General features: G+C 36.1%; 1 protein-coding gene across 5 annotated transcripts in view; it reads left to right on the top strand.

Moving 5' to 3' along the window:
• The window catches only part of ZFAND3 (zinc finger AN1-type containing 3), a 323061-nt gene that overhangs the window by 239339 nt on the left and 61917 nt on the right, over positions 1–21805 (top strand). For all 5 annotated transcript variants that reach the window (XM_053222859.1, XM_027057837.2, XM_053222858.1 and 2 more), the window contains one exon: positions 3360–3542. In XM_053222859.1, the coding sequence (XP_053078834.1) occupies positions 3360–3542 (183 nt within the window). The remainder of the gene's footprint in view (positions 1–3359; positions 3543–21805) is intronic.

The raw sequence follows: 21805 nt of genomic DNA, 5'->3' as shown, positions 1-21805 counted from the left end.
TAGAGATGGTTATAGGAGGGACACGATGATTATTGACATAAGAGAGCTAATGAGATGACATGACATAAAGAAGCATCATTGTTACATTATTATAGTATTTTTATTCCATTTTTATGGTACCTTTTTCTCTAAAGGTGCTGTACAAATAACATTGAGGTAATAAGCCATTTTAAAATGCCAAAACACTGAAGAATGAGGAAGTAGCTAGGAGAAATAAATATACAGAAAAGAAGCAATAGAGGCTTTAGATCACTAATCAGCACAAAGATTAGTGATTCTTTGGCTAAATCCCTTGCACTCAACATGGGTTCTGTGAATCATTAGGGACTTGACATGGAGGTCTTTTTTTTGAGCCAAACTAGTGCTCATCATTTTACATCCTGTGGTTGTGATTAAAGACCATGGATGGGTTTTAGTGTCAGATGGACCTGTATATAATTCCTGGTCTTGCTACTTAGTAACTTTAACTTGGAACAAATAACCTAAACTTTCTCAGCCTCAGTTTCTTTATCAGTGAAGTGGTATATGACTATATAATTATACTTCCCTTGTTAGGGTTGTCATGAGAATTGATGTACATGAGTTATACACATAAAACATTTAGTTCATTGCCTGGCACATGGTATGCCCAACATAAGTAATAGCTCAGTACATGTTAAAACCGTGATTCTGATGAGGTGATAAGAGCGTAATAGTAGTTTCTCTGTGGTTTAAAAGGTAAAGCAATGTAGAGTTGTCGGGATCTTCTTTTCCTTCTCTGAATTGATAAAGTATAATATGTACTTTATAGACTAGCATTAGATTTTTAAATGAAAAATACAGAGACTGTACCTAATAGTCTTAAGTTACATACCAACACCAACTTGGAGAAATGAAAAATTACAGATAGAATTGAAGATCTCTGTTCTTCTTTGCCCTCCCTTTCCCCCCACCCCAGACATAACCATTATTCTGAATTTGGTGTATCATCCCCACACATGTCATTGTATTATAATTATGTATCAATAAACAATATATGGTATTTTTACATATTATAAATTTTTATATAAATATTATATATATCCCTCCATAGCTTTTCTCACTCAACATTGTTTTTGTTGTATTTGTAGTATTATCCATTAATTTTAACTGCCTTCTAGCATTCCCTTATGCATCAATTTTATTTTAATGTGTCAGTGTACACTATTCCTATTATTTTTGCATACCTCTCACCTTCACATCCCCCTCCCTCAACCTAAGAAGTAACCACTAACCTGAATTGTATTAAGTATTTTTTAATGGTTTAAATACATATTTCTAGGGGCGCCGGGGTGGCTCAGGTGGTTGAGCTTCTGACTTCAGCTCAGGTCATGATCTCATAGTACGTGGGTTTGAGCCCCACATCATGTTCTATGCTGGCAGCTAAGAGCCTGGAGCCTGCTTCATATTCTGTGTCTCTCTCTCTCTCTGTCTCTCTCTCTGCCCCTCCCCCGCTTGAGCTCTCTCACTCTCTCACTCTCTGAAAAATAAACATTAAAAAAATTTTTGAACATACAAATTCTAAATAATATATTGAGTTTTGACTCTTTTTAAGGTTTACATAAGCACAATCTTACTGTGTTATTTAGTGACTTGTTTTTTTCTTTTCAGTGCTATGATTTTGAGATTCATTCCTGCTGATGTGTGTAGCAGTCATTTTCACAATATACATTATTCCTTTATATGAATTTAGTATGGTTTATGGACCTTCAGGTTGTTTCTGACATTTTAGTATTGCAAACAATATATAATTAACATTCTTATACATGTGTGTTGACATTGTACATGTGTGTTAGACATAGATCTAGGTGTGAAATGACTGAGGTATAATGTTATGTACATGTTTATCTTTACTGGATGTTGATGAGTAGTAATTTCTTTATCATTTATTTATAAGTATTTTCTAATTTCTGATTTGACCCATGAGTTTACTTTAAATTTTTAATAAAATATTAAAAAATTTTCAAATACAGAATTTTTTATCAGAATCTAATTTACTTGCTCAGTGATCAGCTAATAATGCTTTTATCTTACTAATTCTTTGGCATCTGTTAAGACTTCTGCTTTATAGGTTAATGTGCGATCAGCATTTAGCCAGGTATAGCCGCTTTTATAAATATTCCTCATATGTTTGAAAATAATTTGTTATCTTATTGTTGAGTATATGAGTCTATGCTTATTAATCCTCTTTAATTTTACTAATTATTTTGGCTTAGACAGATATATTAAAATCTTCCCATTATGATAGTAAATTTGTCAGGTTCCCATAAATAGAATCATTTTTGCTTTATATATTTTGAGGCTTTGTTATTAGGAACATACAGGTTTAGAATTGTTTTATCTTCCTGGTAAATTCTTTGCTTTTAAACTTTTTTTTTTTTTTTTTTTTACTATTCTATAATCCTCTTTTTTCTCTAGTTTTTGTTTTGTTTTTTTGCCTTAGTCTACATTTTCTGTTACTACTGTGGCTATAACTGGCTTTTTAATCATGTATCTTTGCTGGTATTATTATAATGTACTTTAAAATTTTCTTTATACTCATGTTCATGTTTCTAGTGTGTCTCATAAACTACATAAAACAGGATTTTGTTTATTCAATCTGAATATTTTCTTAGTTTCGTCAGTTTACAGTTATTACCATTACTAATATATTTGTACTTATCTCTACAATCTTATTATGTGTTTTCTGTTTACCCTGTTTTTTTCTATGCTCATTTTTTCCTTTTTACCTGTCCTGTCTTGATTTGAATAACTTTTTTTAAATCTCTTTATCTATGTATCTATCTATATACCTGTCTATCTATTTATTATTTTAGAGAGCAAGCTTGAGCTGAAGAGAGGGGCAGAGGGTGAGAGGGAGAGGATTTTAAGCAGGCCCTAGGCTCAGCACAGAGCTGACACGGGGCTCAATCCCACAACACTGGGATCGTGACCTGAGTTGAAATCAAGAGTTGGACGTTCAACCTACTGAGCCACCCAGGTGCCCCTGAGTAACTTTTCTTTATTTATTTTTCCCTTCTACTGATTACTCCTAAAATTTTAATTTGTATTTGGCTTTGTAAACTCTTACATTAAAATTGATATGTCTACCATTTTTCTGAACAATACACGGACCTTGGAAAATTTTAACTCCAGTTATCCTCTGTCAGTGAAGGGCTTATATGGTATATGTTTTTGATCCGTTTTTTTACTTCCGTTTTTTTTTTTTTTATCATCACCAAGTGTATTATTGCTGCTGTGTCATTTAATTTTTATTTTTGTACTAACTTTTATTGTCTTCTAATTCCCAAGGAGATTGTGAACTCCTTAATTAAGCTGGTTATATCACTCTTTCTCTTCAGATTTTCAAAAGAAACAACCAGACGATGATTCTGCTCCAAGTACCAGTAACAGCCAATCAGATTTGTTTTCTGAAGAGACCACCAGTGACAACAACAATACCTCGATAACCACGCCAACTCTTAGTCCCAGCCAGCAGCCGCTTCCGACAGAACTGAATGTAACTTCACCAAGTAAAGAGGAGTGTAAGTGCCCAGATCCTGTGAAGTGGTAGAGAAAGCAGCCCAAGAATCATATCATGAGCTTCTTGGTAATGCCTTGTCTAGAAAACAAGATAGCAGCTTTTGTAATTCAAGATAAAGTTTTGACATGTAGGCCCAACTCAACAAGTTAAGAGAATATGTCTTAGCTGTTCTGTAGAGCTTAAGGTCTTTTTTAAAAGATAGTCTTCTATGTTAACTGTCAAGTACGAAGTTTCGAACCAGTCTAGGGTAGTGGTTCTCAATCCTGGCTGCAAAACAGAACCCACTAGAGATTTAAAAAAAAAAAAAAGACAAAAACAATTTTAGTCTTCAGCCCCATTCCCTGAGTCTAATTTTATTGACCTAGAGGGAGGCCCAGGGATCTGTTAACTTTGCAGAGGATCCTAATGTGTGCTAATTGATAAGAACCACTGGTCTAGAGAACTTCTAATTTAGGAACCTTGGATCGAAAACTTACCTATGTCACTAACTGGGCCTTGAATGTTTCTAGGCAATTAACTGAGATAGTAACTTCATAGAACATAGGATATTTGAAGAGAGTAGGAAGTGGTTTCTGTTCTTCTATAAGTCCTCAATGATAGAATACTATTGTTATATATGTGATATGGAAGTCCATTGTCCACTTAAATTTTTAAATGCTTTAACCATCTTCTTTAGGACACAACCTATAACCATATGTGTTGAAAATTTTAGGCACATTTTGACATAGCAGTTTTTGCCTTTTAAAAGCTTTAATAACAGGTTGAAGTTTGCTGTTTCAGAGTTAATGAGCATATAGAAATCCTTGGAATATGGTAGGTTAGAGTGTTCTGTCTAACTTTGGAAAGATAAGCAGAGAACAAATGATCATAAGCCAGTGTACTAGGTAAAATTGAGAATATAATAGTAAGGAAGACCATTGTCTGTGTCTTCAGAGAATTTACTTATTAGAGGAAATTAAATATATTTGTTATAATATATCAGTGGTTCTCAACCAGGAGTAATTTTGCCACCCACCCCCCGCCACCACTGCAGCTGAACATCCTACACTGCAGAGGACAGCTCTCCACAGCAAGGAGTTATCCAGCCTGACATGTCAGTAATGCCAGTGTTGATAAACCCTGATACTTGGTTTTATGTGCCCATTTTAATGATTCTTCCTATGTATTAAAGACCGTGACTCTTGAAGAAGGGTGTTGGTTTACTGGAGAAAGTGGTCTTGAAATAGACACAGATGGTGAAAAGACATTCTAGACAGAGTAGAATGAGCTGTGCAGAAAAGCTACATAGGGTTTTATACTGGCAAGTGACCCCTAGGACAAGGTTGGAAAGGTAGATGATGGTCAAGTCATAAATGCCCAGCTAAGCTATTTGGATGTTAGATGATAGTCATGTTTTTGAGCAAAGAAAGTAATATTATTACAGTTCTTTTGGAGAAGTAACCCTGAAAATGGGAAGGGTTATACTAGAATAGTATTGCAGAGAAAGAATTTTTTAAATATTGTAACTTATTGAATAGAGGCCCAGGGGAAGGTGTAGAAATCATTTAAGAGGAGGGAAGAAGAAAACATTAAAATAGTAGTAGTAATGTTAAGGCAATGGGTTTTATTTTGTTATTAAAAATCTATTTGTGTCATGTACTTATTGAGAAACACTGATAAAAGGTATGACCCCTTGTCTCAGAAAAATACATACTATCCAATTTTGAATAAAAATTTTTTAAGCTCATTGTAGCCTTTAGGTGAAGAATTCCTTGTCTAAGGGAAAGATTGGAGCTGGCCAGGATCTTACCTGATTGGATTCATACATACCAGGATTAGACCACAAAAAACAGCTTGAGCAGCCAAGTTGTGTGCAAGAGGAAGATAATAATAGCTATCATTTATTGAGCACTTTATATGCAAGATAGTGTTCTGTATGTTTTGCATATTTTCCCTCTTATTCTTCATGATAATCCAGTACAGTAGATAACTATCATTATCCCTATCCTGCAGATAAGGAAATAGGTACAAAGAGGTCAGGTAATTTGCCTGTGGTCACAAACAACTAGATACTAGAACCAGGATTCAAATTTAGACATTTGGCTTCAGAATCCATGCTTTTGATTAGTTAATTCACAATGGGAAACATAATTACCACAGAGAATAGAAATTTTCGTGTTGGCAAGATCAGCACTTTGTCTCTCTATAATTAAGGTATGTGGAAACTCAAATTATAACCAAAAGTTACTTTGTTAATTCATCATGAAAAATCCTGTAACAGAGATTGGAAATAAAAATTTATACATATGACTAAAACATTTTCTCTGGAGGCAGACCTTTCTGGAAAGCCAACCAAACAAGGATTTAATATAGCAAATGGCAAAGTATGGCCTCAATAAGTGGAATTAAAATGAAGCGAATTTTTAATTGAGTCCAGCAGATTGTGAGGTACACTCTAACTACATACAGGGAAGGTGTTGCATTCAATGCAAGATTACATCTTCATACCCTTTTCTCCTTTCTCTGCCTGGGCTTACACCCACCCTGAGCTCTGGAGCCCCTAGGACACAACACTTCCTGTGTTTCCATAACTTGCAATTCTGGTCCATTGTACACTGCCATGTTTTTTCTTTTGATAAATAAATACCTTCCATCTGAGTAAAGATGTCTAGTTCTACTAGCTTCAGATCCATTCTCTCTGATGACATTACTGTTTTGAACCATTTTGTGTTTGAGTTAAACTCTCTGAAACAAATCTCATTTCCTAACTCTTATGAGGCTCATTGTTGTAGTTCTCAGGTTTTTACAGATATGAGGAATTGAGGTTTGCTAATCTGAGATATGATGATGACTTTCATGTTCAAGTGGGCAGTTTGAGTTGGAGCTCAGGAGAAGGGGGAGTCAGAGTGAGCTTCAAACACTTGGGAGATGATAGTTGAAGCCTTAATGGTTAAATGAGATTGGCAAAGATGAGAGCAATTAAAAGCAGTGAGAATAGAACCTTGAGAGTGAAATCAAGACAGAGTAGGAAACTGAAGAAGTCAGAGAAGAGGAGAATGATAATTGGTAAGGTCACAGAAGCCAAGGAACAAATTTCAACTTATGATGTGGTCTTTCATAATAATAGTGAAAATATGGCTTAGTCAGTTAAGCGTCAGACTCTTGATTTGGGCTCAGGTCATGGTCTACAGTTCGTGGGATTGAGCCCCACATGTAGCCTACTTGAGATGGTTTCTCTCTCTCCCTCTCTCTACCCCGCCCCTCTGTTTGCACATGTGCACTCTCTCAAAATAGATAAACTTAAAAAATAATGAAAATGTAAGGTCACATTTATGAAGTGTCTGCTATATTCTAAGCACTCTTCTAAGCTCTTTATATGTAGTAATATTTAATTTTCACAGGATCTTATGAGGTAGGTGCTTTTATTATTGTATTTACAGACGAGGAAGGTAAAGAATAGAGAGGTTCAGTAACTTCAGTCCAAAGTTACAGAGCTTCTGCTTCTCAACATAGTTTATGTTCCAGCCCACTAATTTGGCTCCAAAGCAAGTGTTTGCAAGCACCCACAATAGCTTATTGCCTCATCATTGTTAAAATGCTGTAGAGAGTGTCAGCTGACCAGAGACACTTGGATTTGATGGTCTTGAGACTGATTACCTAAGTATAAGCTATTTAATAATCTTTTTCAGTGGCTTGTATATTCATTTAGCAATCTTTGCTGAGAGCCTACTATATGTGAGGTACTAGGTTAAGTACTGGCTACAGAAATGAGTAAGGTTAGGTCTCTATCCCCCAAGGAGGTCACCTTTTCTGGCTTATTCTCCCAAATGGGTTCAGAAGAATTTGGGGTGTAAGGGAGGCAGCAGCATGAACAGTGGTCAGTAAGCAGGTTATTTGTAAAAGCTTTCTCAGGTGGGTGTTGCTACCTCAACGAGATTGAAAACTATGTGTGCCTGGTTTGTGGATGGGGGATATAGGGATGAAGAAACTAAGAAAGTTTGTTAAAGTATTAGGGTAGATGCATTGTAAGTCAGCATGAGATAATTATGGTGGTTGCCAAGTAACAGTGAAGACCCAGGTGAGAGTAGACAGCCTGATCGATAGGCACCTTAGAGATTTCTGCAGCTATGGTGTACTGTAGAAGCAGGGTGGAGGAAGCAGAGGAAGGGGATTACTTCTGTTGATCTTTTAGCAACCTCAAGGGACCAGAATTTCATCTGTTGGCCCTTCGTAGCTTCTCTTATATAGAGGTAAAGAGATGTGGGGTATGGGAGTTGCTGGGAAATGGGTTTGTGTTGCAGATCCGAGTACTGCATACTTTGTTAACTATACAGTAATTGTGGTTCTACTGTTACTATGTAGAACTGGAAGTGTAGTGTATTCTTCAGGACTTGTGGAAAGTTTTTATTTGTCTGTAATAATCAAGAGAATGGGTATTATTTATATCTGCTTTTTTACTTCCCACTGTGAAATGAATATAGGACAAGAAATGAAATATATGTGGTGAGAGTCTGGGTGCATTAGTGCTGTTCTAAAAAGACTGCAGATAGGGTAAGAACTACTGACAAGCATGTAAAGCAAAGAAGCAGGGCAGATTTTTATCCAGAAGAATTTCTTTTTTTTTTCAACGTTTATTTATTTTTGGGACAGAGAGAGACAGAGCATGAATGGGGGAGGGGCAGAGAGAGAGGGAGACACAGAATTGGAAACAGGCTCCAGGCTCTGAGCCATCAGCCCAGAGCCTGACGCGGGGCTCGAACTCACGGACCGTGAGATCGTGACCTGGCTGAAGTCGGACGCTTAACCGACTGCGCCACCCAGGCGCCCCCCAGAAGAATTTCTTAAAACCTGACTGAATGTCAAATAACACAGATATCCAAAAGCTCCAGACAAAGTTTGTGTTTTTTGTCTGAACACTCACATACCTCTTCCTCTCCCTTTGTTGTGTGACTACAGAACAGTCTGTGGAACTTTTAAGCCATTAGAAACTTGTTTAAAAAAGCAGTGTAAACAAAACTCAAAGAGTGACCAAAGGACTTGTCACAGTATTTAAATGCTATAACAGTGGTAACAGCTACCTCTGGACTCCTCAAGTACCAGGCACTATTCCAAATACTTTATCTGCAGTAACCTACTTTATCTTCATAATTACCCTGTATGGTAGAGATTGTTACCATATCTGTTTCACAGGTGTGGAGGTGGAGGCACAGGATGATGGTTCAGTATCTTACCCAAGATCACAGTAGCCTGATTCTGGCATCACACCATAACTTCCTGCCTCTGTGGTGATTTATGGTATAAAGGACATTGCATGCAAATGTAAACTACAGAGGAAGGAATGTTGCATAAACATTTAACAAGAACAAAATAACCTTTCTTCTGCTTTTGCTACTTATTCGCTGTTTTCCCAATTTCCAGGGTTTTCATAGAGGAGATGAAGTGTGATTTGTACTTCTGTTTCTTGACCCAACTTTTTTTTTTTTAATGTTTATTTTGAGAGAGAATGGGAGCAAGAGAGAGGGGGAAGGGTAGAGAGAGAGAGAGAGGAAGAGAGAATCTCAAGCAGGTTCTACACTGTCAGCACAGAGCCGTAGGCAGGACCTAATCTCACAAACTGTGAGATCATGACCTGAGCCAAGATCAGGAGTTGGATGTTCAATCAGCTGAGCCACCCAGGCGTCCCTCGACCCAGCTTTTAAAGGGAGAAAGGATAATGTCAGGTTGTAGATAGAAAACACCGGAACCAGTTGTTTTATTTTTATTTTTTTTAATTTTTTTTCCACGTTTTTATTTATTTTTGGGACAGAGAGAGACAGAGCATGAACGGGGGAGGGGCAGAGAGAGAGGGAGACACAGAATCGGAAACAGGCTCCAGGCTCTGAGCCATCAGCCCAGAGCCTGACGCGGGGCTCGAACTCACAGACCGCGAGATAGTGACCTGGCTGAAGTCGGACGCTTAACCGACTGCGCCACCTAGACGCCCCAGTTGTTTTATTTTTAAATGAGGGGCATATTGACTGGTCACCTTAAGTCAGGGTCTTATCAGATAGGGCTTAAAAGATGAAAAAATGTCCTTTTCTTTCTCTGTCTTATAAATCAGCTTTCTTGTTATCCTGAGCATGTTACAGGTAGACATGTTTAGGAGACTTCTGATGTGCGTACCTACCTAGGTTTTGGGTTTTGGTTTTTTTTTCCCAGGCCCACTACATACTGGATAGAAATAGAGGTGTTGGAGGAGATTTGGCTGGTCTGTTTCTTTCAAGGCAAGAGAGGAAGAGAACTGATACTCAAACAGTTGAAATCCATACCTAGGAAAGAGTGATGGCAAGAAATGGGCTTGTTTTCAAATATTCTGACATTCTTTTTTTTTTTTTTAATTTTTTTTTTTAGCGTTTATTATTTTTGAGACAGAGACAGAGCATGAACGGGGGAGGGGCAGAGAGAGAGGGAGACACAGAATCGGAAACAGGCTCCAGGCTCTGAGCCATCAGCACAGAGCCCGACGCGGGGCTCAAACCCACAGACCATGAGATCATGACCTGAGCCGAAGTCGGACGCTTAACCAACTGAGCCACCCAGGCGCCCCACAAATATTCTGACATTCTAATCCAGCAGTTAGAGAGTGCCCACCTCATACAGAATACTTTTCCTAAGCTCTGTAGAGGCACATACTAAGAAATAAACAGCAGCCACCACATATATAAAACTATTGTTTATAAGAGGAATTGGCAGAATATGGCCCATGGGCCGCATCTAGACTATCACATGTTTCTGTGTGGCCTGTAATGATTTTAGATGATTGAAAAAAGTCAAAAGAACAATATTTTGTGACATGTAAAACTTATATGAAATTTAAATTTCAGTGTTGATAAAGTTTTATTGGAATATGACATGCTCATTCATTTATGTATTATGTCTATGACTACTTCCGCACTACAATGGCAGAATTGGGTAGTTGCTACAAAGACCCAGTGATTCTTTACAGAAAAAGTTTGCTAACCCCTGTTTAGCAGAGCACTTTAACAAATATTATTTTCCTGGGATCTTTCTGACCGTGTGCAACGTAGGCAGGGCAGCTATTCTTCCTATTATTCTACAGCTGAGAAAAAGGTTTGCATGCTAATTTGCCTTGAGTCACATGACAGGACTAGCACTCAGCTCTGGGCCTTTTTCATCTATAATACTCCAGATTTTTCATATTCTTCTCTACTGCATCCACCCAAGAGATGCTTTTGTTATAGCCAAAAGAAAATATACAGAAAAAGTGAGAACCATACTAACTGGAATGTTAATGAAGATTGTTAATGATTAAAGCTTCATTTCCAAGTGCTGGCTGGATTTTCTTTTAATTATGACAGTGATTCCCAAAATAGAAATTTGAGAACATTCTTTATCTGTGATTAAATTAATGTCCCCTGAAAAATGAATATCACAGCCACCAAGTAGTTAGACTGTTTGTTTTTACCAATTAAATTTCTAATAATCTTTCAGCGAAACTAGTTTTCCCTTTTTTGGACTATGCCTACTTCAGAAAACCAGATCGATATTGGGCAAAACAGGCTGGCTTATTCTAGTAGAACATTTAGAAAATATTACCTATTAAAAAAATACTTTATGACTTCCTGCTGGGCTGGTTTTAAGTGAAATACGGTGGGGAGATTTATTCATAGTTCTTTCTGTATGTGTCTTTCTCTTCCCTTTTCTCTAATGAAGCTCGAAGCATCAGGCCGTTTATCAGAGATAATTATACAACAGATGGAGCTTTTCTGATATATAATAGTCTCAAAGTGGAAGATTCTTTCCCATAATGAAGAATGCCCAAACTTTAAATGTCTCTTGATTTTAATTTAAAGGTATTTTTTTTTTTAGTGCATTTATTTATCCTGGAGCTGATTCTCTAAAGCATTCTACTTTTATTATGGCTATGTACTAAAAAGATAGATACTTTGCAGTACAGTATGATAATGTACAGTTATATGATGTATCAAATTGAATGGCTGTAATTTACCAGGAATCAATGTATGGAATCATTAAATTAATCCCTGTCAAAAAGCAGAAGGACTTGAGCAGTTTAGCAGTGTTTTCTTACTGAAATTATTTCTATTCCTTAATGTTATCTGGGTTGAAACTTGTTGAGGCACTTTATAGGATCATGTGACCTTCAACAAGTAGTCAAAATAAAGACCAAACTAAAGCAAAACAATGATTTTTAAATTACTCATTTGATGGCTTTTTTTTTTCTTAAAAGATTTGTAAATCCTATTTTTTAAGTACACAAGTAAAGCAATAGCACACACAATACACAATAAACATACAGGTTTATATAGAATAGAAGGTGAAAATACTTCTTTTATATCTCCACCCCCAAGCCCCGCTAAATTCCCATTTTTTCCAGAGATAACCATTGTTTATTCATTTTGGGTTATACATTCTTTTTCAAGTTATATGTATTTTGGCATACATAAAGATTTTCTTCATTTTTAAAAACCTTTTTTTTTTTAAGAGAGAGAACATGCAGTTAGGGGAGAGGAGCAGATGGAGGGAGAAAGGGAAAGGGAAGGAGGGAGGGAGGGGGCAGAGAGAGAAGGAGAGAGAGAGAGAGAGACTATCTTAAACAGGCTCTATGCTCAGCACAGAGCCCAACGTTCAAACCCAGGACCCTGAGATCATGACCTGAGCCGAAATCAAGAGTTGGATGCTCAACCTATTGAGCCACCCAGGTTCCCCAATTTTCTTCATTTTTATTCAAATGAGTGCATATTCCATTTATTGTTTATAACTTGTTCTTCCATTTAACAGTATATTTTAGAGATCTTGTCAGATCAATACATAAAGATCTGCCTACTTGTTTTTAAGCTGTTGCATAGTATTTCATATTTTTATTATCTTCTCTTTTTTTTGAGACTTTCTAACATTTCTCTATAAGCCATGTGAAGTAGACATTTTTATACATGACTAATGGTGCATTTGTCATTTTTCCTTGATGAATACATGAAGGAGGAACTAAAGAATCAGAATATGTATATATATATTTTAACTTTTGATATACATGGCCCAAATTAATTTCCAAAATGACGTTATCAAATATACCCCTAAGAATGGTATTTGAGAGTGTTTCCCGTACTTTTACCGTTGTTAGGTGTTCTGGGGGGAGGAGACAGTAGGCAAAAGAATAGCTCATTTTAATTTGCATTCCCCTGACATCTCCTGATACTGAGATTGAGCACTGCTGCACATTTGTTAACTGTTCATGCCTCCAGTGATTTGCCTATCTCTATTCTTTGCTTATTTATTTTTTTTATTAACTCTTTTCCTTACTGATTTGTAGGAACTCATAAGTCTTTGTTACGTATCTTGCAGATGTTTTCTTCTAGTATGTCACTTGGCTTTTAATTTTGATTTGGGTGTCTGAAATTTTAGTTGAAAATTTACAGGTTTTTTAAAGTTAAGTCTGTTGGTCTTTTGTCTTCTAGGGTTGTGTCTGTCTTAGAAGGCTTTCTTTGCTACAGGGTTATAAAAATATTTTTTAATGTATTTTAATACTTTTATAATTTATGTTTTTCTATATTTAGCTCTTGAATCCATCTGGAATTCATTTTGTATATGATAGGAGTATAAGGATTTACCTTTATAATTTTTCTGAATGGAGAACCAGTGATCTCAAAACCATTTATTAAATAGGCCTGGTTTCTAATTCCATTAATATTATATAAACACAGATCTGTTTTTAGGCTCTTTTATTTTATTCCAGTTGTCTACTTGTATATTCCTAAAACTGGAATATATCTTTGTGGTATGTAATGATGTCTGGTAGAGCTAGTCCCCTTTAGTTTATTTTTTTTTTTCTAAATTATATTAGCTATTCTTTTGTATTTTCTTGATGAATTTATAGTCAGCTTGTCAAGCTGTATTAACAATTACAGTGTGATTCTGATTAGGATTATATGGAATACGTAGATTTATTTGGAAATAATTGACATTTTAATACACTATTGGGCCTTCTCATAGGAATATTGTTTGTCTTCATTTATTCAAATCTTATATATTTTTGAGTAAACACCTATCATTTCTTCTTGTAAATCTTAAACATTTATTACAAGATTTTCTCCCTTCCAGCTTTATATATTTTTCTTTTTCTCATTTCTGACTCTAATAGGACTACTTCTAGTAGCATTTCACGGTTTAGTATTTGTGGTGGCGTTTTTGTTTTTGTTTTTGTAGCTATTATTTATCAGTTGAAGGAAATTCTTTTATTTATAGCTTGCTCACTTTTTATTTTTAAGTCAGAGAGGAGTGTTGAATTTTATAAAATACCTTTGGTGGGGGCATCTTTGGAGATGATCAAATGGATTTCTCTTTTAATATGTAATCTCTTAATTTAATGGATTTCCAGCATTAAACTATCTTTGCATTCCCTGAATTAAACTCTACTAGTTCTTTCAGTATACTGCTGGGTTCAAAATGCTAATTTTATTTTAAATTTTACACCTTTTTAACAAGTGAGTTAATTTTATGTATATGTGTATTTATATTATTGTGGGCATGCTATTCCTGTCTAGTTCTGGCATCAGTTACATTAATCTCATAGAAAGCTGTTCATCTTTTCCTGTGCTCTAAGCAGGTTTTTGTATTATGTTCTCACATTATGTAACGTGTCTATTCTTTGAAAGCTGGAAAAACTTATTCATAAAGCTGATTGGCCTGATATCTGATATTGGACTTTTCATATTTTCTACCTTATTTAAAGTCAATTTTGATATTAAAAACATCCATTTCATCTATTCTTCTAAATTTCTTGGAATGCATAACTTTCATTTATTAACTTTACTTTTTTAAATATTTTTTAAATGTTTGTTTAATTTTGAGGCCGGGGAGGGGAAGAGAGAGGGGAGGGGGATAGAGGATCCGAAGCGGGCTCTGTGCTGACAGCAGTGAGCCCAAAGCAAGGCTTGAACTCATGAACCTTGAGATCATGACCTGAGCCAAAGTCAGCTACTTAACTGACTGAGGCACCCAGGCACCACTCATTTATTAGCTTTAGAGTATATATTATACCAAGTACACAAACTAAGTCTTATTCTTAATTTCACTGATATTGGTTATATTACCTAATTTCTTTGTTTATGATCTTCTAGTTAATGGAGAGATGTTAAAGGTCTGGAAAGTTGTCACTGCCACCATTGTGTTTTTACAGCATTGTAGCCATATCTTCTACTCTTGTCCTAGTCCTTAAGTTTGTCACAAGAACCTCCCATTGAAAGCATGTTAAACAAGAAAGGAAATTCTTTAGTTGGCTTATCATCATCTGGTCATTTAGATTCTTAATTCTGTATCAGGCATCCTCCACTGTAATCTGGACGCTCATTGATTGTATCTGATCAGGCTACCCATTTCAGCAGTGATGTTCAGCTCTGAACCATGCTAGACCCTTGGTGTCCTCAGAAGATGCCCTGGCACTTGTCTTAACCATTTTTATTCGTGCTCATGGAAGCCATCTCAAAACCATTTTATCAACACTAATTGCTTCCTCCAAGGAATTCCTCCACTTCCTACCTGTAACATCTAATCACATATTGTTTTGGTTATCTTTTTGACAAAATAATGTCATCTTCTTGTACCAACTTAGAGGGTAAGTCCAGAATTAGTGAAGACTTTATTATATGTTGCTTTGCTTTTCCCCAGAGCAACCAGCATAGTGCTTGGCAAGGCAGTACTTAGTAAATGCTTACTAATTTAAATACTTAGAAAAGTTTTCTAATTCTTAACTTTTGGAAAACTCATGTGTTTTGGCACATTAAAGAGAAGTGTGCTATTGCCTGAACCTGATTTGAAACAGCTATTTAATGTTCTTTTATTATTTTCTGTGACTGTGCCATTCAGTAACCCCAAGATGAAGCACCTCGAAAAGGCAGTTTCCCTACCAAATTTTGAAATCTGGTTGCCTTGTTGTAGTGACAGTTAATTTCTTTTATCCACCAGAGATTTGGAATAATGGAAGACTGTCTTTTTTTTTTTTTTAAACTATGCAAATAGCCACTTGCTTGTGAAGTAACAGTTTTTGCTTATAAGTATTTCTTTTATCACTTCAATTTCCCCCTTTAGGATTCCCCTTTGCCATACAGAAAACTAGCAGATTTTAAATACTCATTTTTCAGGCTCCCTTAAGAAGTCTACAAATCTGAAAGGTTTATTTCCCATAAAGATTTCCTCAGGCACCTATGAGATTATACAGTTACTGATATTCAGACTAGGTTTTGAAGCAACATTATCACTGCCCCCCTCTTTGCAAATGCAGATTTTTGTTTTATGTTCTTATTAAGTGAAGTATTCTGTACTTTGCTGTGAAAGTAAAGGTCACAGTGAACAATTACATTTCACACAGCTTTAGCCCTTTGCAATTGTCATATTTTTATTTTGCGTTGATACAAGTAATGGGTGACAGTGTCAATTTGAAACTAAATCTAAGTTTTGTTATGACAGAAGCGTTTGGCTGAAAAAATCGTATTCTAATAGGGCTATCTATTTGGATGTGTTAAAAGTGGTTATTTTAACTTTATATTTTAATTGTGTTTGTGAACTTCTCTCTTAAAATTCAAAGCTGCCAGTGCCAAAAAGTGACTACATATATACTTTATGTTTTATATTCACATGGTCTGTAATTTCATAAACCATTTCACTTTTTGATCTATCAAAAGGACAATTTTTTGGTTTAATAGAAACAGGATGCCATCTTTGCGAGGAAGTTTTTAAATCTCAAAATATCAGTATAAACACTTCTCTACATAATTCAAATTGTGGCTCTGTTTTTGCAAAGAGAGGTCCCATTGGTAAGACCTGCTAGCGTTTGCTTCTGTAGAACAAGGAGGTTGGACGCAGGTACCTTACAACCAATGTCACTGTGAACACATTGACAGCACTGTGCAGCTACCTATAGGAGAGGTTCACCAAAGGCCAAGGAAGAAGGCACCTGCATTCAGAATTCTTTTTAAATGTCCACAGGGCGTATCTGTGGCCTAAATAATGTCTTTTTCCATTTTATCTAAAGTGTCTTACAAAGAACATGCACAAGTAACTTCTTTCTGAGGAGGGCATTGCAGCCTTTCAGTTGCTGACGTAGGCCAAGATTTAGGAGAGCATCTTTGGTAGCTGAACTATGATGTCAAAAATAAAAGCTCTTATAATTGCTGAGTGGTTTCTCCATTAATGTTATGAGATTCATGCTCATGTTGATGGTAAAATGCAAATACAGAAATCTGTGTTGGGCGTTAGTTATGCCTGTAAAGAGTTAGAACTGAAGCCTAAATTGAAGAAGTGACAGCTCCTGATTTCATATCCGTATTAAATAAGTTTTATCACAGAGAAAGAAGTATCTAAAAATAGAACTTTTAGCTAGGTGATATTTGGACCTCTCAAAAAAGGGTTCTAGTTTTTGGTGTGTGTGTGTGTGTGTGTGTGTGTGTGTGTGTGTGTGTGTGTGTGTGTTTCCATGTTTGTTTATTTTTGAGACAGAGAGTGCAAGCTGGGGAGGGTCAGAGAGAGAGAGGGAGACACAGAGTCTGAACTGGGCTCCAGACTCTGAGCTGTCAGCACAGTTGACAGCCAGGCTTGGACTCCCAGACCGCAAGATCATGATCTGAGCCGAAGTCAGATGCTTAACCGACTGAGCCACCCAGGTGCCCCAAAAGGGTTCTAGTTTTGATCCCTAAGATGGTGGTATCTTAGAATTTCAATGTTAATTGCTATTGGACTTTATCACATTTGGATATGATGTTGGATGTTTGTCAGTTTCCTAATGTATTGGAAGCTCTGTTCTGATCATAAGGGGTTCTGAGAGATCACATCTGAAAAACTGAAATCAAACATTTAATTGCTCAGAATTTTTTGAATTCCTTGAAACACGTTTTTACTCTTAGTATATAAGTAGCAGAAACAAAATGTCCTGGTTGAAATTATGACCATAGAGTTTATTCTGCTACCCCCTTGCCTTTCTGTATTTGCTTAAATATTGAACATTTTGTTGAGAATGAGCTCAGTGTTTTACTGTTATTACTACTAGTGCATCCAGTTGGTCTCTGCAAGACCAGAATAAACCAATTGACATGTGCGGAAAGTATGGAGAAATTGGAAATTATATTAACCTTTAGATTCATTTTTTTGTTCTATACCAGTCCTCCTCAAAGTGTGGCCCAAGGACCTATAAAGTCCCCAAGATCGACTCAGGGCACCATAAGGGCCTTCCTTTCCCATCTGTGTGAAGGGTGGTTTTTCGTGATATCCTTCATTTAAAATTGAATGTAGATATGAAAATTCAGATGTCTTCCTTTAAGACAACTCTTCATAATTTTCTCAAAATGTGTAATTGCTTTTCCTAAAACGGTATGTTTTTATGTTGACACGTAATTATTTTGTGAATTTTAAGTGAAGCTGTGTTTTTAAATTTTTTCGGTTTTGATTTCAGATCAGGTACATATCAGTAGATATGCCCCATATAACCAGAAGCTCTTTAGTGTCCTTAATAATTTTTAAGTGTAAAAAGTTCCCAAGACTAAAATGAGAACTGTTGTGCTATATTAACATGTAAATATAGTGAAAATCAACTATTTTTAAAATTGTTCCATTTCCCTTCTGAATAGTTATGTATGTTCAGTAACTGCTTTTGGCCTGAGTCATTTTCATTTAGCAGTGGAAAATACATTTTTGAAAACCTAACGTGCTAGATTACTAAAATGAGTCAGACTTTACCCTTGCCCTTGAGGCTCATTCCATTTAAGGCCATTGCTGGGTCATGAGAGTATTTCTTCCAAAACACATTCCCTGGCCCCAGCAGGGATGTCCACTTTAACTCCTGTAAGAGTCCATCAGTACTAGGTGAATGAAAGCATACTGATTTCATTTTGCTTGTAGTGCTGTTCTCTGGGGAAGGTGGTATGGGAGGATTTTTAATTTTATCTCTATTGGACAAATAGGCTAATAAGCATACTCACACACAAACATACAGTAACATTTGCAGAGCCTCCCAGCATGATACTTATTTAGGGGAGCAGGGGTAGAATGGTAATGAAATTTTGTTGAGAAGCCCTTTATAAGCAGAATAGATATCTACCAATTGCAACTTGTGACCCACTTTGAAAATCCCCTTCTCATGAATCCCTAATTTAGATCTAAATGGTGCGAGAGATCATGCAGTAAGTTAGGATTAGAACTTCTGACTGAGAGATTAACACTTAGATTCTGTAACAAGCTTTGTAAATGGTTTAATTTGAAAGTTTCATTTGGAGAAATGGGAGGGCTATTATCTGTGCTGAAGATTTTCTGTATACTTAGATTTCCGTTCATTATATCTTTATGTATCCTTGTTTTTAATCAATGGTGCTTTTCAAACTCAATTATGTAGATAGATTAGGTGTGTTCTTTCTGATTAAAACAATTCATGATTTGCAGGTTTAGGGTGAGGTTGACTTTTTTCTGAAGGGGAGATGACTTATTTTCTTATGCATTCTGATCTGTCCTTGATATTCATTTCTTACTGGTCATTTCTTACCATTTACTGTTTTAAGTGTCTGTGTGTGTATTGAAGGGTTTTTAGAGAAGGAGTATCTTATTGCAAAAGAAATCTAGATTCTTTGAATATTTTTAAAAGATAGTTTTACATTCTTAATATAGCCACATCAGGAGACAATGTAGAGTTTATTTCACTATCTCTGTTGCATAGGCTTTTTGTTTTTTGCTTTTTTTTTTTTCTTTGAGTTGTCTCATCAAAAAACTCTTGATAAGATACTATAAATCTCTTGAGAGTGAGGAGAATTGTAGCTCTTGAATCTGTTGTCAGAGATCACCTTTTGAACACTGAGCCTAGGAAAGTGAGATGCTGCAAGGTAAACAATGTGCAGATTATGATAGAGTAGAATTGACAAGCTGGTTAAAAAAGGATGATGCATTTCTAATTAGCCCATAGTGCCTTTAGTTGGAAATTAATTAGATACTGTTATGTAAATGTCATGTTAATTAAGCAAGAATATTGAAGTGTTATAAATTTGCAAAAGGAATGGCTATTTTTGTGTATTAATGTTTTGCAGTTACCATGAAGAGCTGATAGTAGAATATTTGTTTCATTATTGGGCTTCTGGCAATTTTTAGCTGACTGACTCCTTGACAGTCCATTTTTCCTAATTGATGTGCTTTAACACATGGTATACCTGCAGCCAATGAGGGCTAGTGGATCCAGAAGCCAAAAATAACCAGTCATCACAGCTGTTTTAACAAAACCTTTCTGGGTAGATTGTTCATCTCTATTTTCGGGGTTAAGGAGAAATACTATTTTTCTGTATTTATTCAGCCTTAGATTTAGAGTGCCTAAGATGATTGCAATCCTAAACACAGCTGCCTCTAAGCCTGTGTTCTCTGCTTCCTCCTTGAGTCACAGACTTCAACCAGTCTGAGATTGACTACTACATAGGTAGCTCAGAGGTTTTTTTGACATACTCAGTAACTCTATAGGAATCTGACAGAAAATTTAAGAGTTCTACTTCAGTTTGAAATTTGAATGTTGATAATTAATGGGATACCTTCATTCAGTCCTTCTGGTTTTGCAAGTTACAGTGAAGTTAGTATGCAGATTTGACCCTTCAACTGTACAGGACTGAAGTTAGTACTGCTTCTCTAAGAAAATCCACTACCTTATTAGAAACAGTATAAAGATCTCTTGTTGGGAATATAGCCGAAGAATTTTATTTCATGCCTCTCATGTGAAATTGCAAATGCAATCCATAGTGCTACGTTATGTAGGACACCTTTAACACAAGAATAGAAACATCCCCTAGAAGACAAGATAGTGTGTTCAGACTTGTGGCCACAAACCACAAGCTACCACAAACATTATTTACTTGAAGTTCCAGACTCTAAATTATTGAAACTTAGTAAAAAGTCCTCTGGATGTAATATCAAATGCAAAATTATAGTCTGTTATTAAATATCAGCAGATAGTGAAGAGATTTGAAAAGACAGATATTTAATATGTCTTAGCAAAAGAAAGCAAAAAAGTACTCTCGGTGACTGTCTAAAAGTTAGTTTAGGTTGGTTAATCTTGATATCATCTGGTTCAGAATTCGCAGAGAGCCTGTTATTAAACAAGGAACTTTAACTATGGTGTTTGTTTTTTTTCATATTCAAAAACCCAAAACTTATTTTTCTGAACTCAATTGCCACTACTGTAGACTAGACAGTAATGGTGTGAATCATGCTGTGCTTTGAAATACATTTCATTTCCTAACCATGATCCCACTCAACACATAACACACATGCACATACACACACGTTATTCACTTATAGAACCCAGTCGTGAAGAGGCTTCCTCACCTTGCTTTTCAGTTACTAGCTCTGTCTACCCTGCTGCTTGGAAAGGAGAGGAGGTAGGGCCAAAAATAAGAGCAGGATTTACAATGACTTGACCATATGCTGCCTTTCCCTCAGGCATTAGAAAGCCCAGTAAAGAAAAGCCAACTCCATTATTTGATGAACAGGTGCCCTGACTTTGACCCTCACCATCAGCTCTCAAAATTGTTTTGTTTGCTATAACCACATGGCACCCATGTTATATTTTTATTGTTGTGGACAAAAACTTGAAAAGATTCCCCTTGAGTGGGCCTTAATTTTCTGTATTCATTTTAACAGAGTTGATTTGGAATTACATGTGGTCCCTGACCTAACATGGTTCAGCTTGGGATGATTTTTAGACTTTACGATAGCACAAAAGCCATAGGAATTCAATAGAAACCATACTCGAATTTTGAATTTTGATCTTTTCCTCGGCTAATAATACATGCTACAGTACCCTTTCGTGATGCTGGGCAGCTGCAGTGAGCACAGCCCCCAGCCTCACCATCACAGGGGTCCACAACCAATACACTTAGACCCATTTTGTACCCATACAACCATTCTGGTTTTCACCTTCAGTACGCTATTCAATAAATTAGACAGGGTATTTAATATTTTAGTATAAAATAGGCTCTGTGTTAGATGATTTTGCCCAGCTGTAGGTTAATGTAGGTGTTCTGAGCACATTTAAGAAACAAGCTAGGCTAACTAGAATATTCAGTAGGTTAGGTGTATTAAATGCATTTCCAACTTAGGATTTTCAATTTATGATGGGTTTTTGGGACGTAACCCCATCGTAAGTTGAGGAAGATTTGTAATTGTGTAAAGGTAGATAATATCTCCTGTGACTCTTCCTTTTATGTGAGAGTAAAGGAATTTTGTATGACAGCACAATTAGTGTAGAATATATGT

This window comes from Acinonyx jubatus, chromosome B2 (assembly GCF_027475565.1).
Source record: "Acinonyx jubatus isolate Ajub_Pintada_27869175 chromosome B2, VMU_Ajub_asm_v1.0, whole genome shotgun sequence".
Lineage (NCBI taxonomy): Eukaryota > Metazoa > Chordata > Mammalia > Carnivora > Felidae > Acinonyx > Acinonyx jubatus.
Note: the sequence above shows the minus strand (reverse complement) of the source record. Positions and strands in the feature narration are given on the sequence as shown.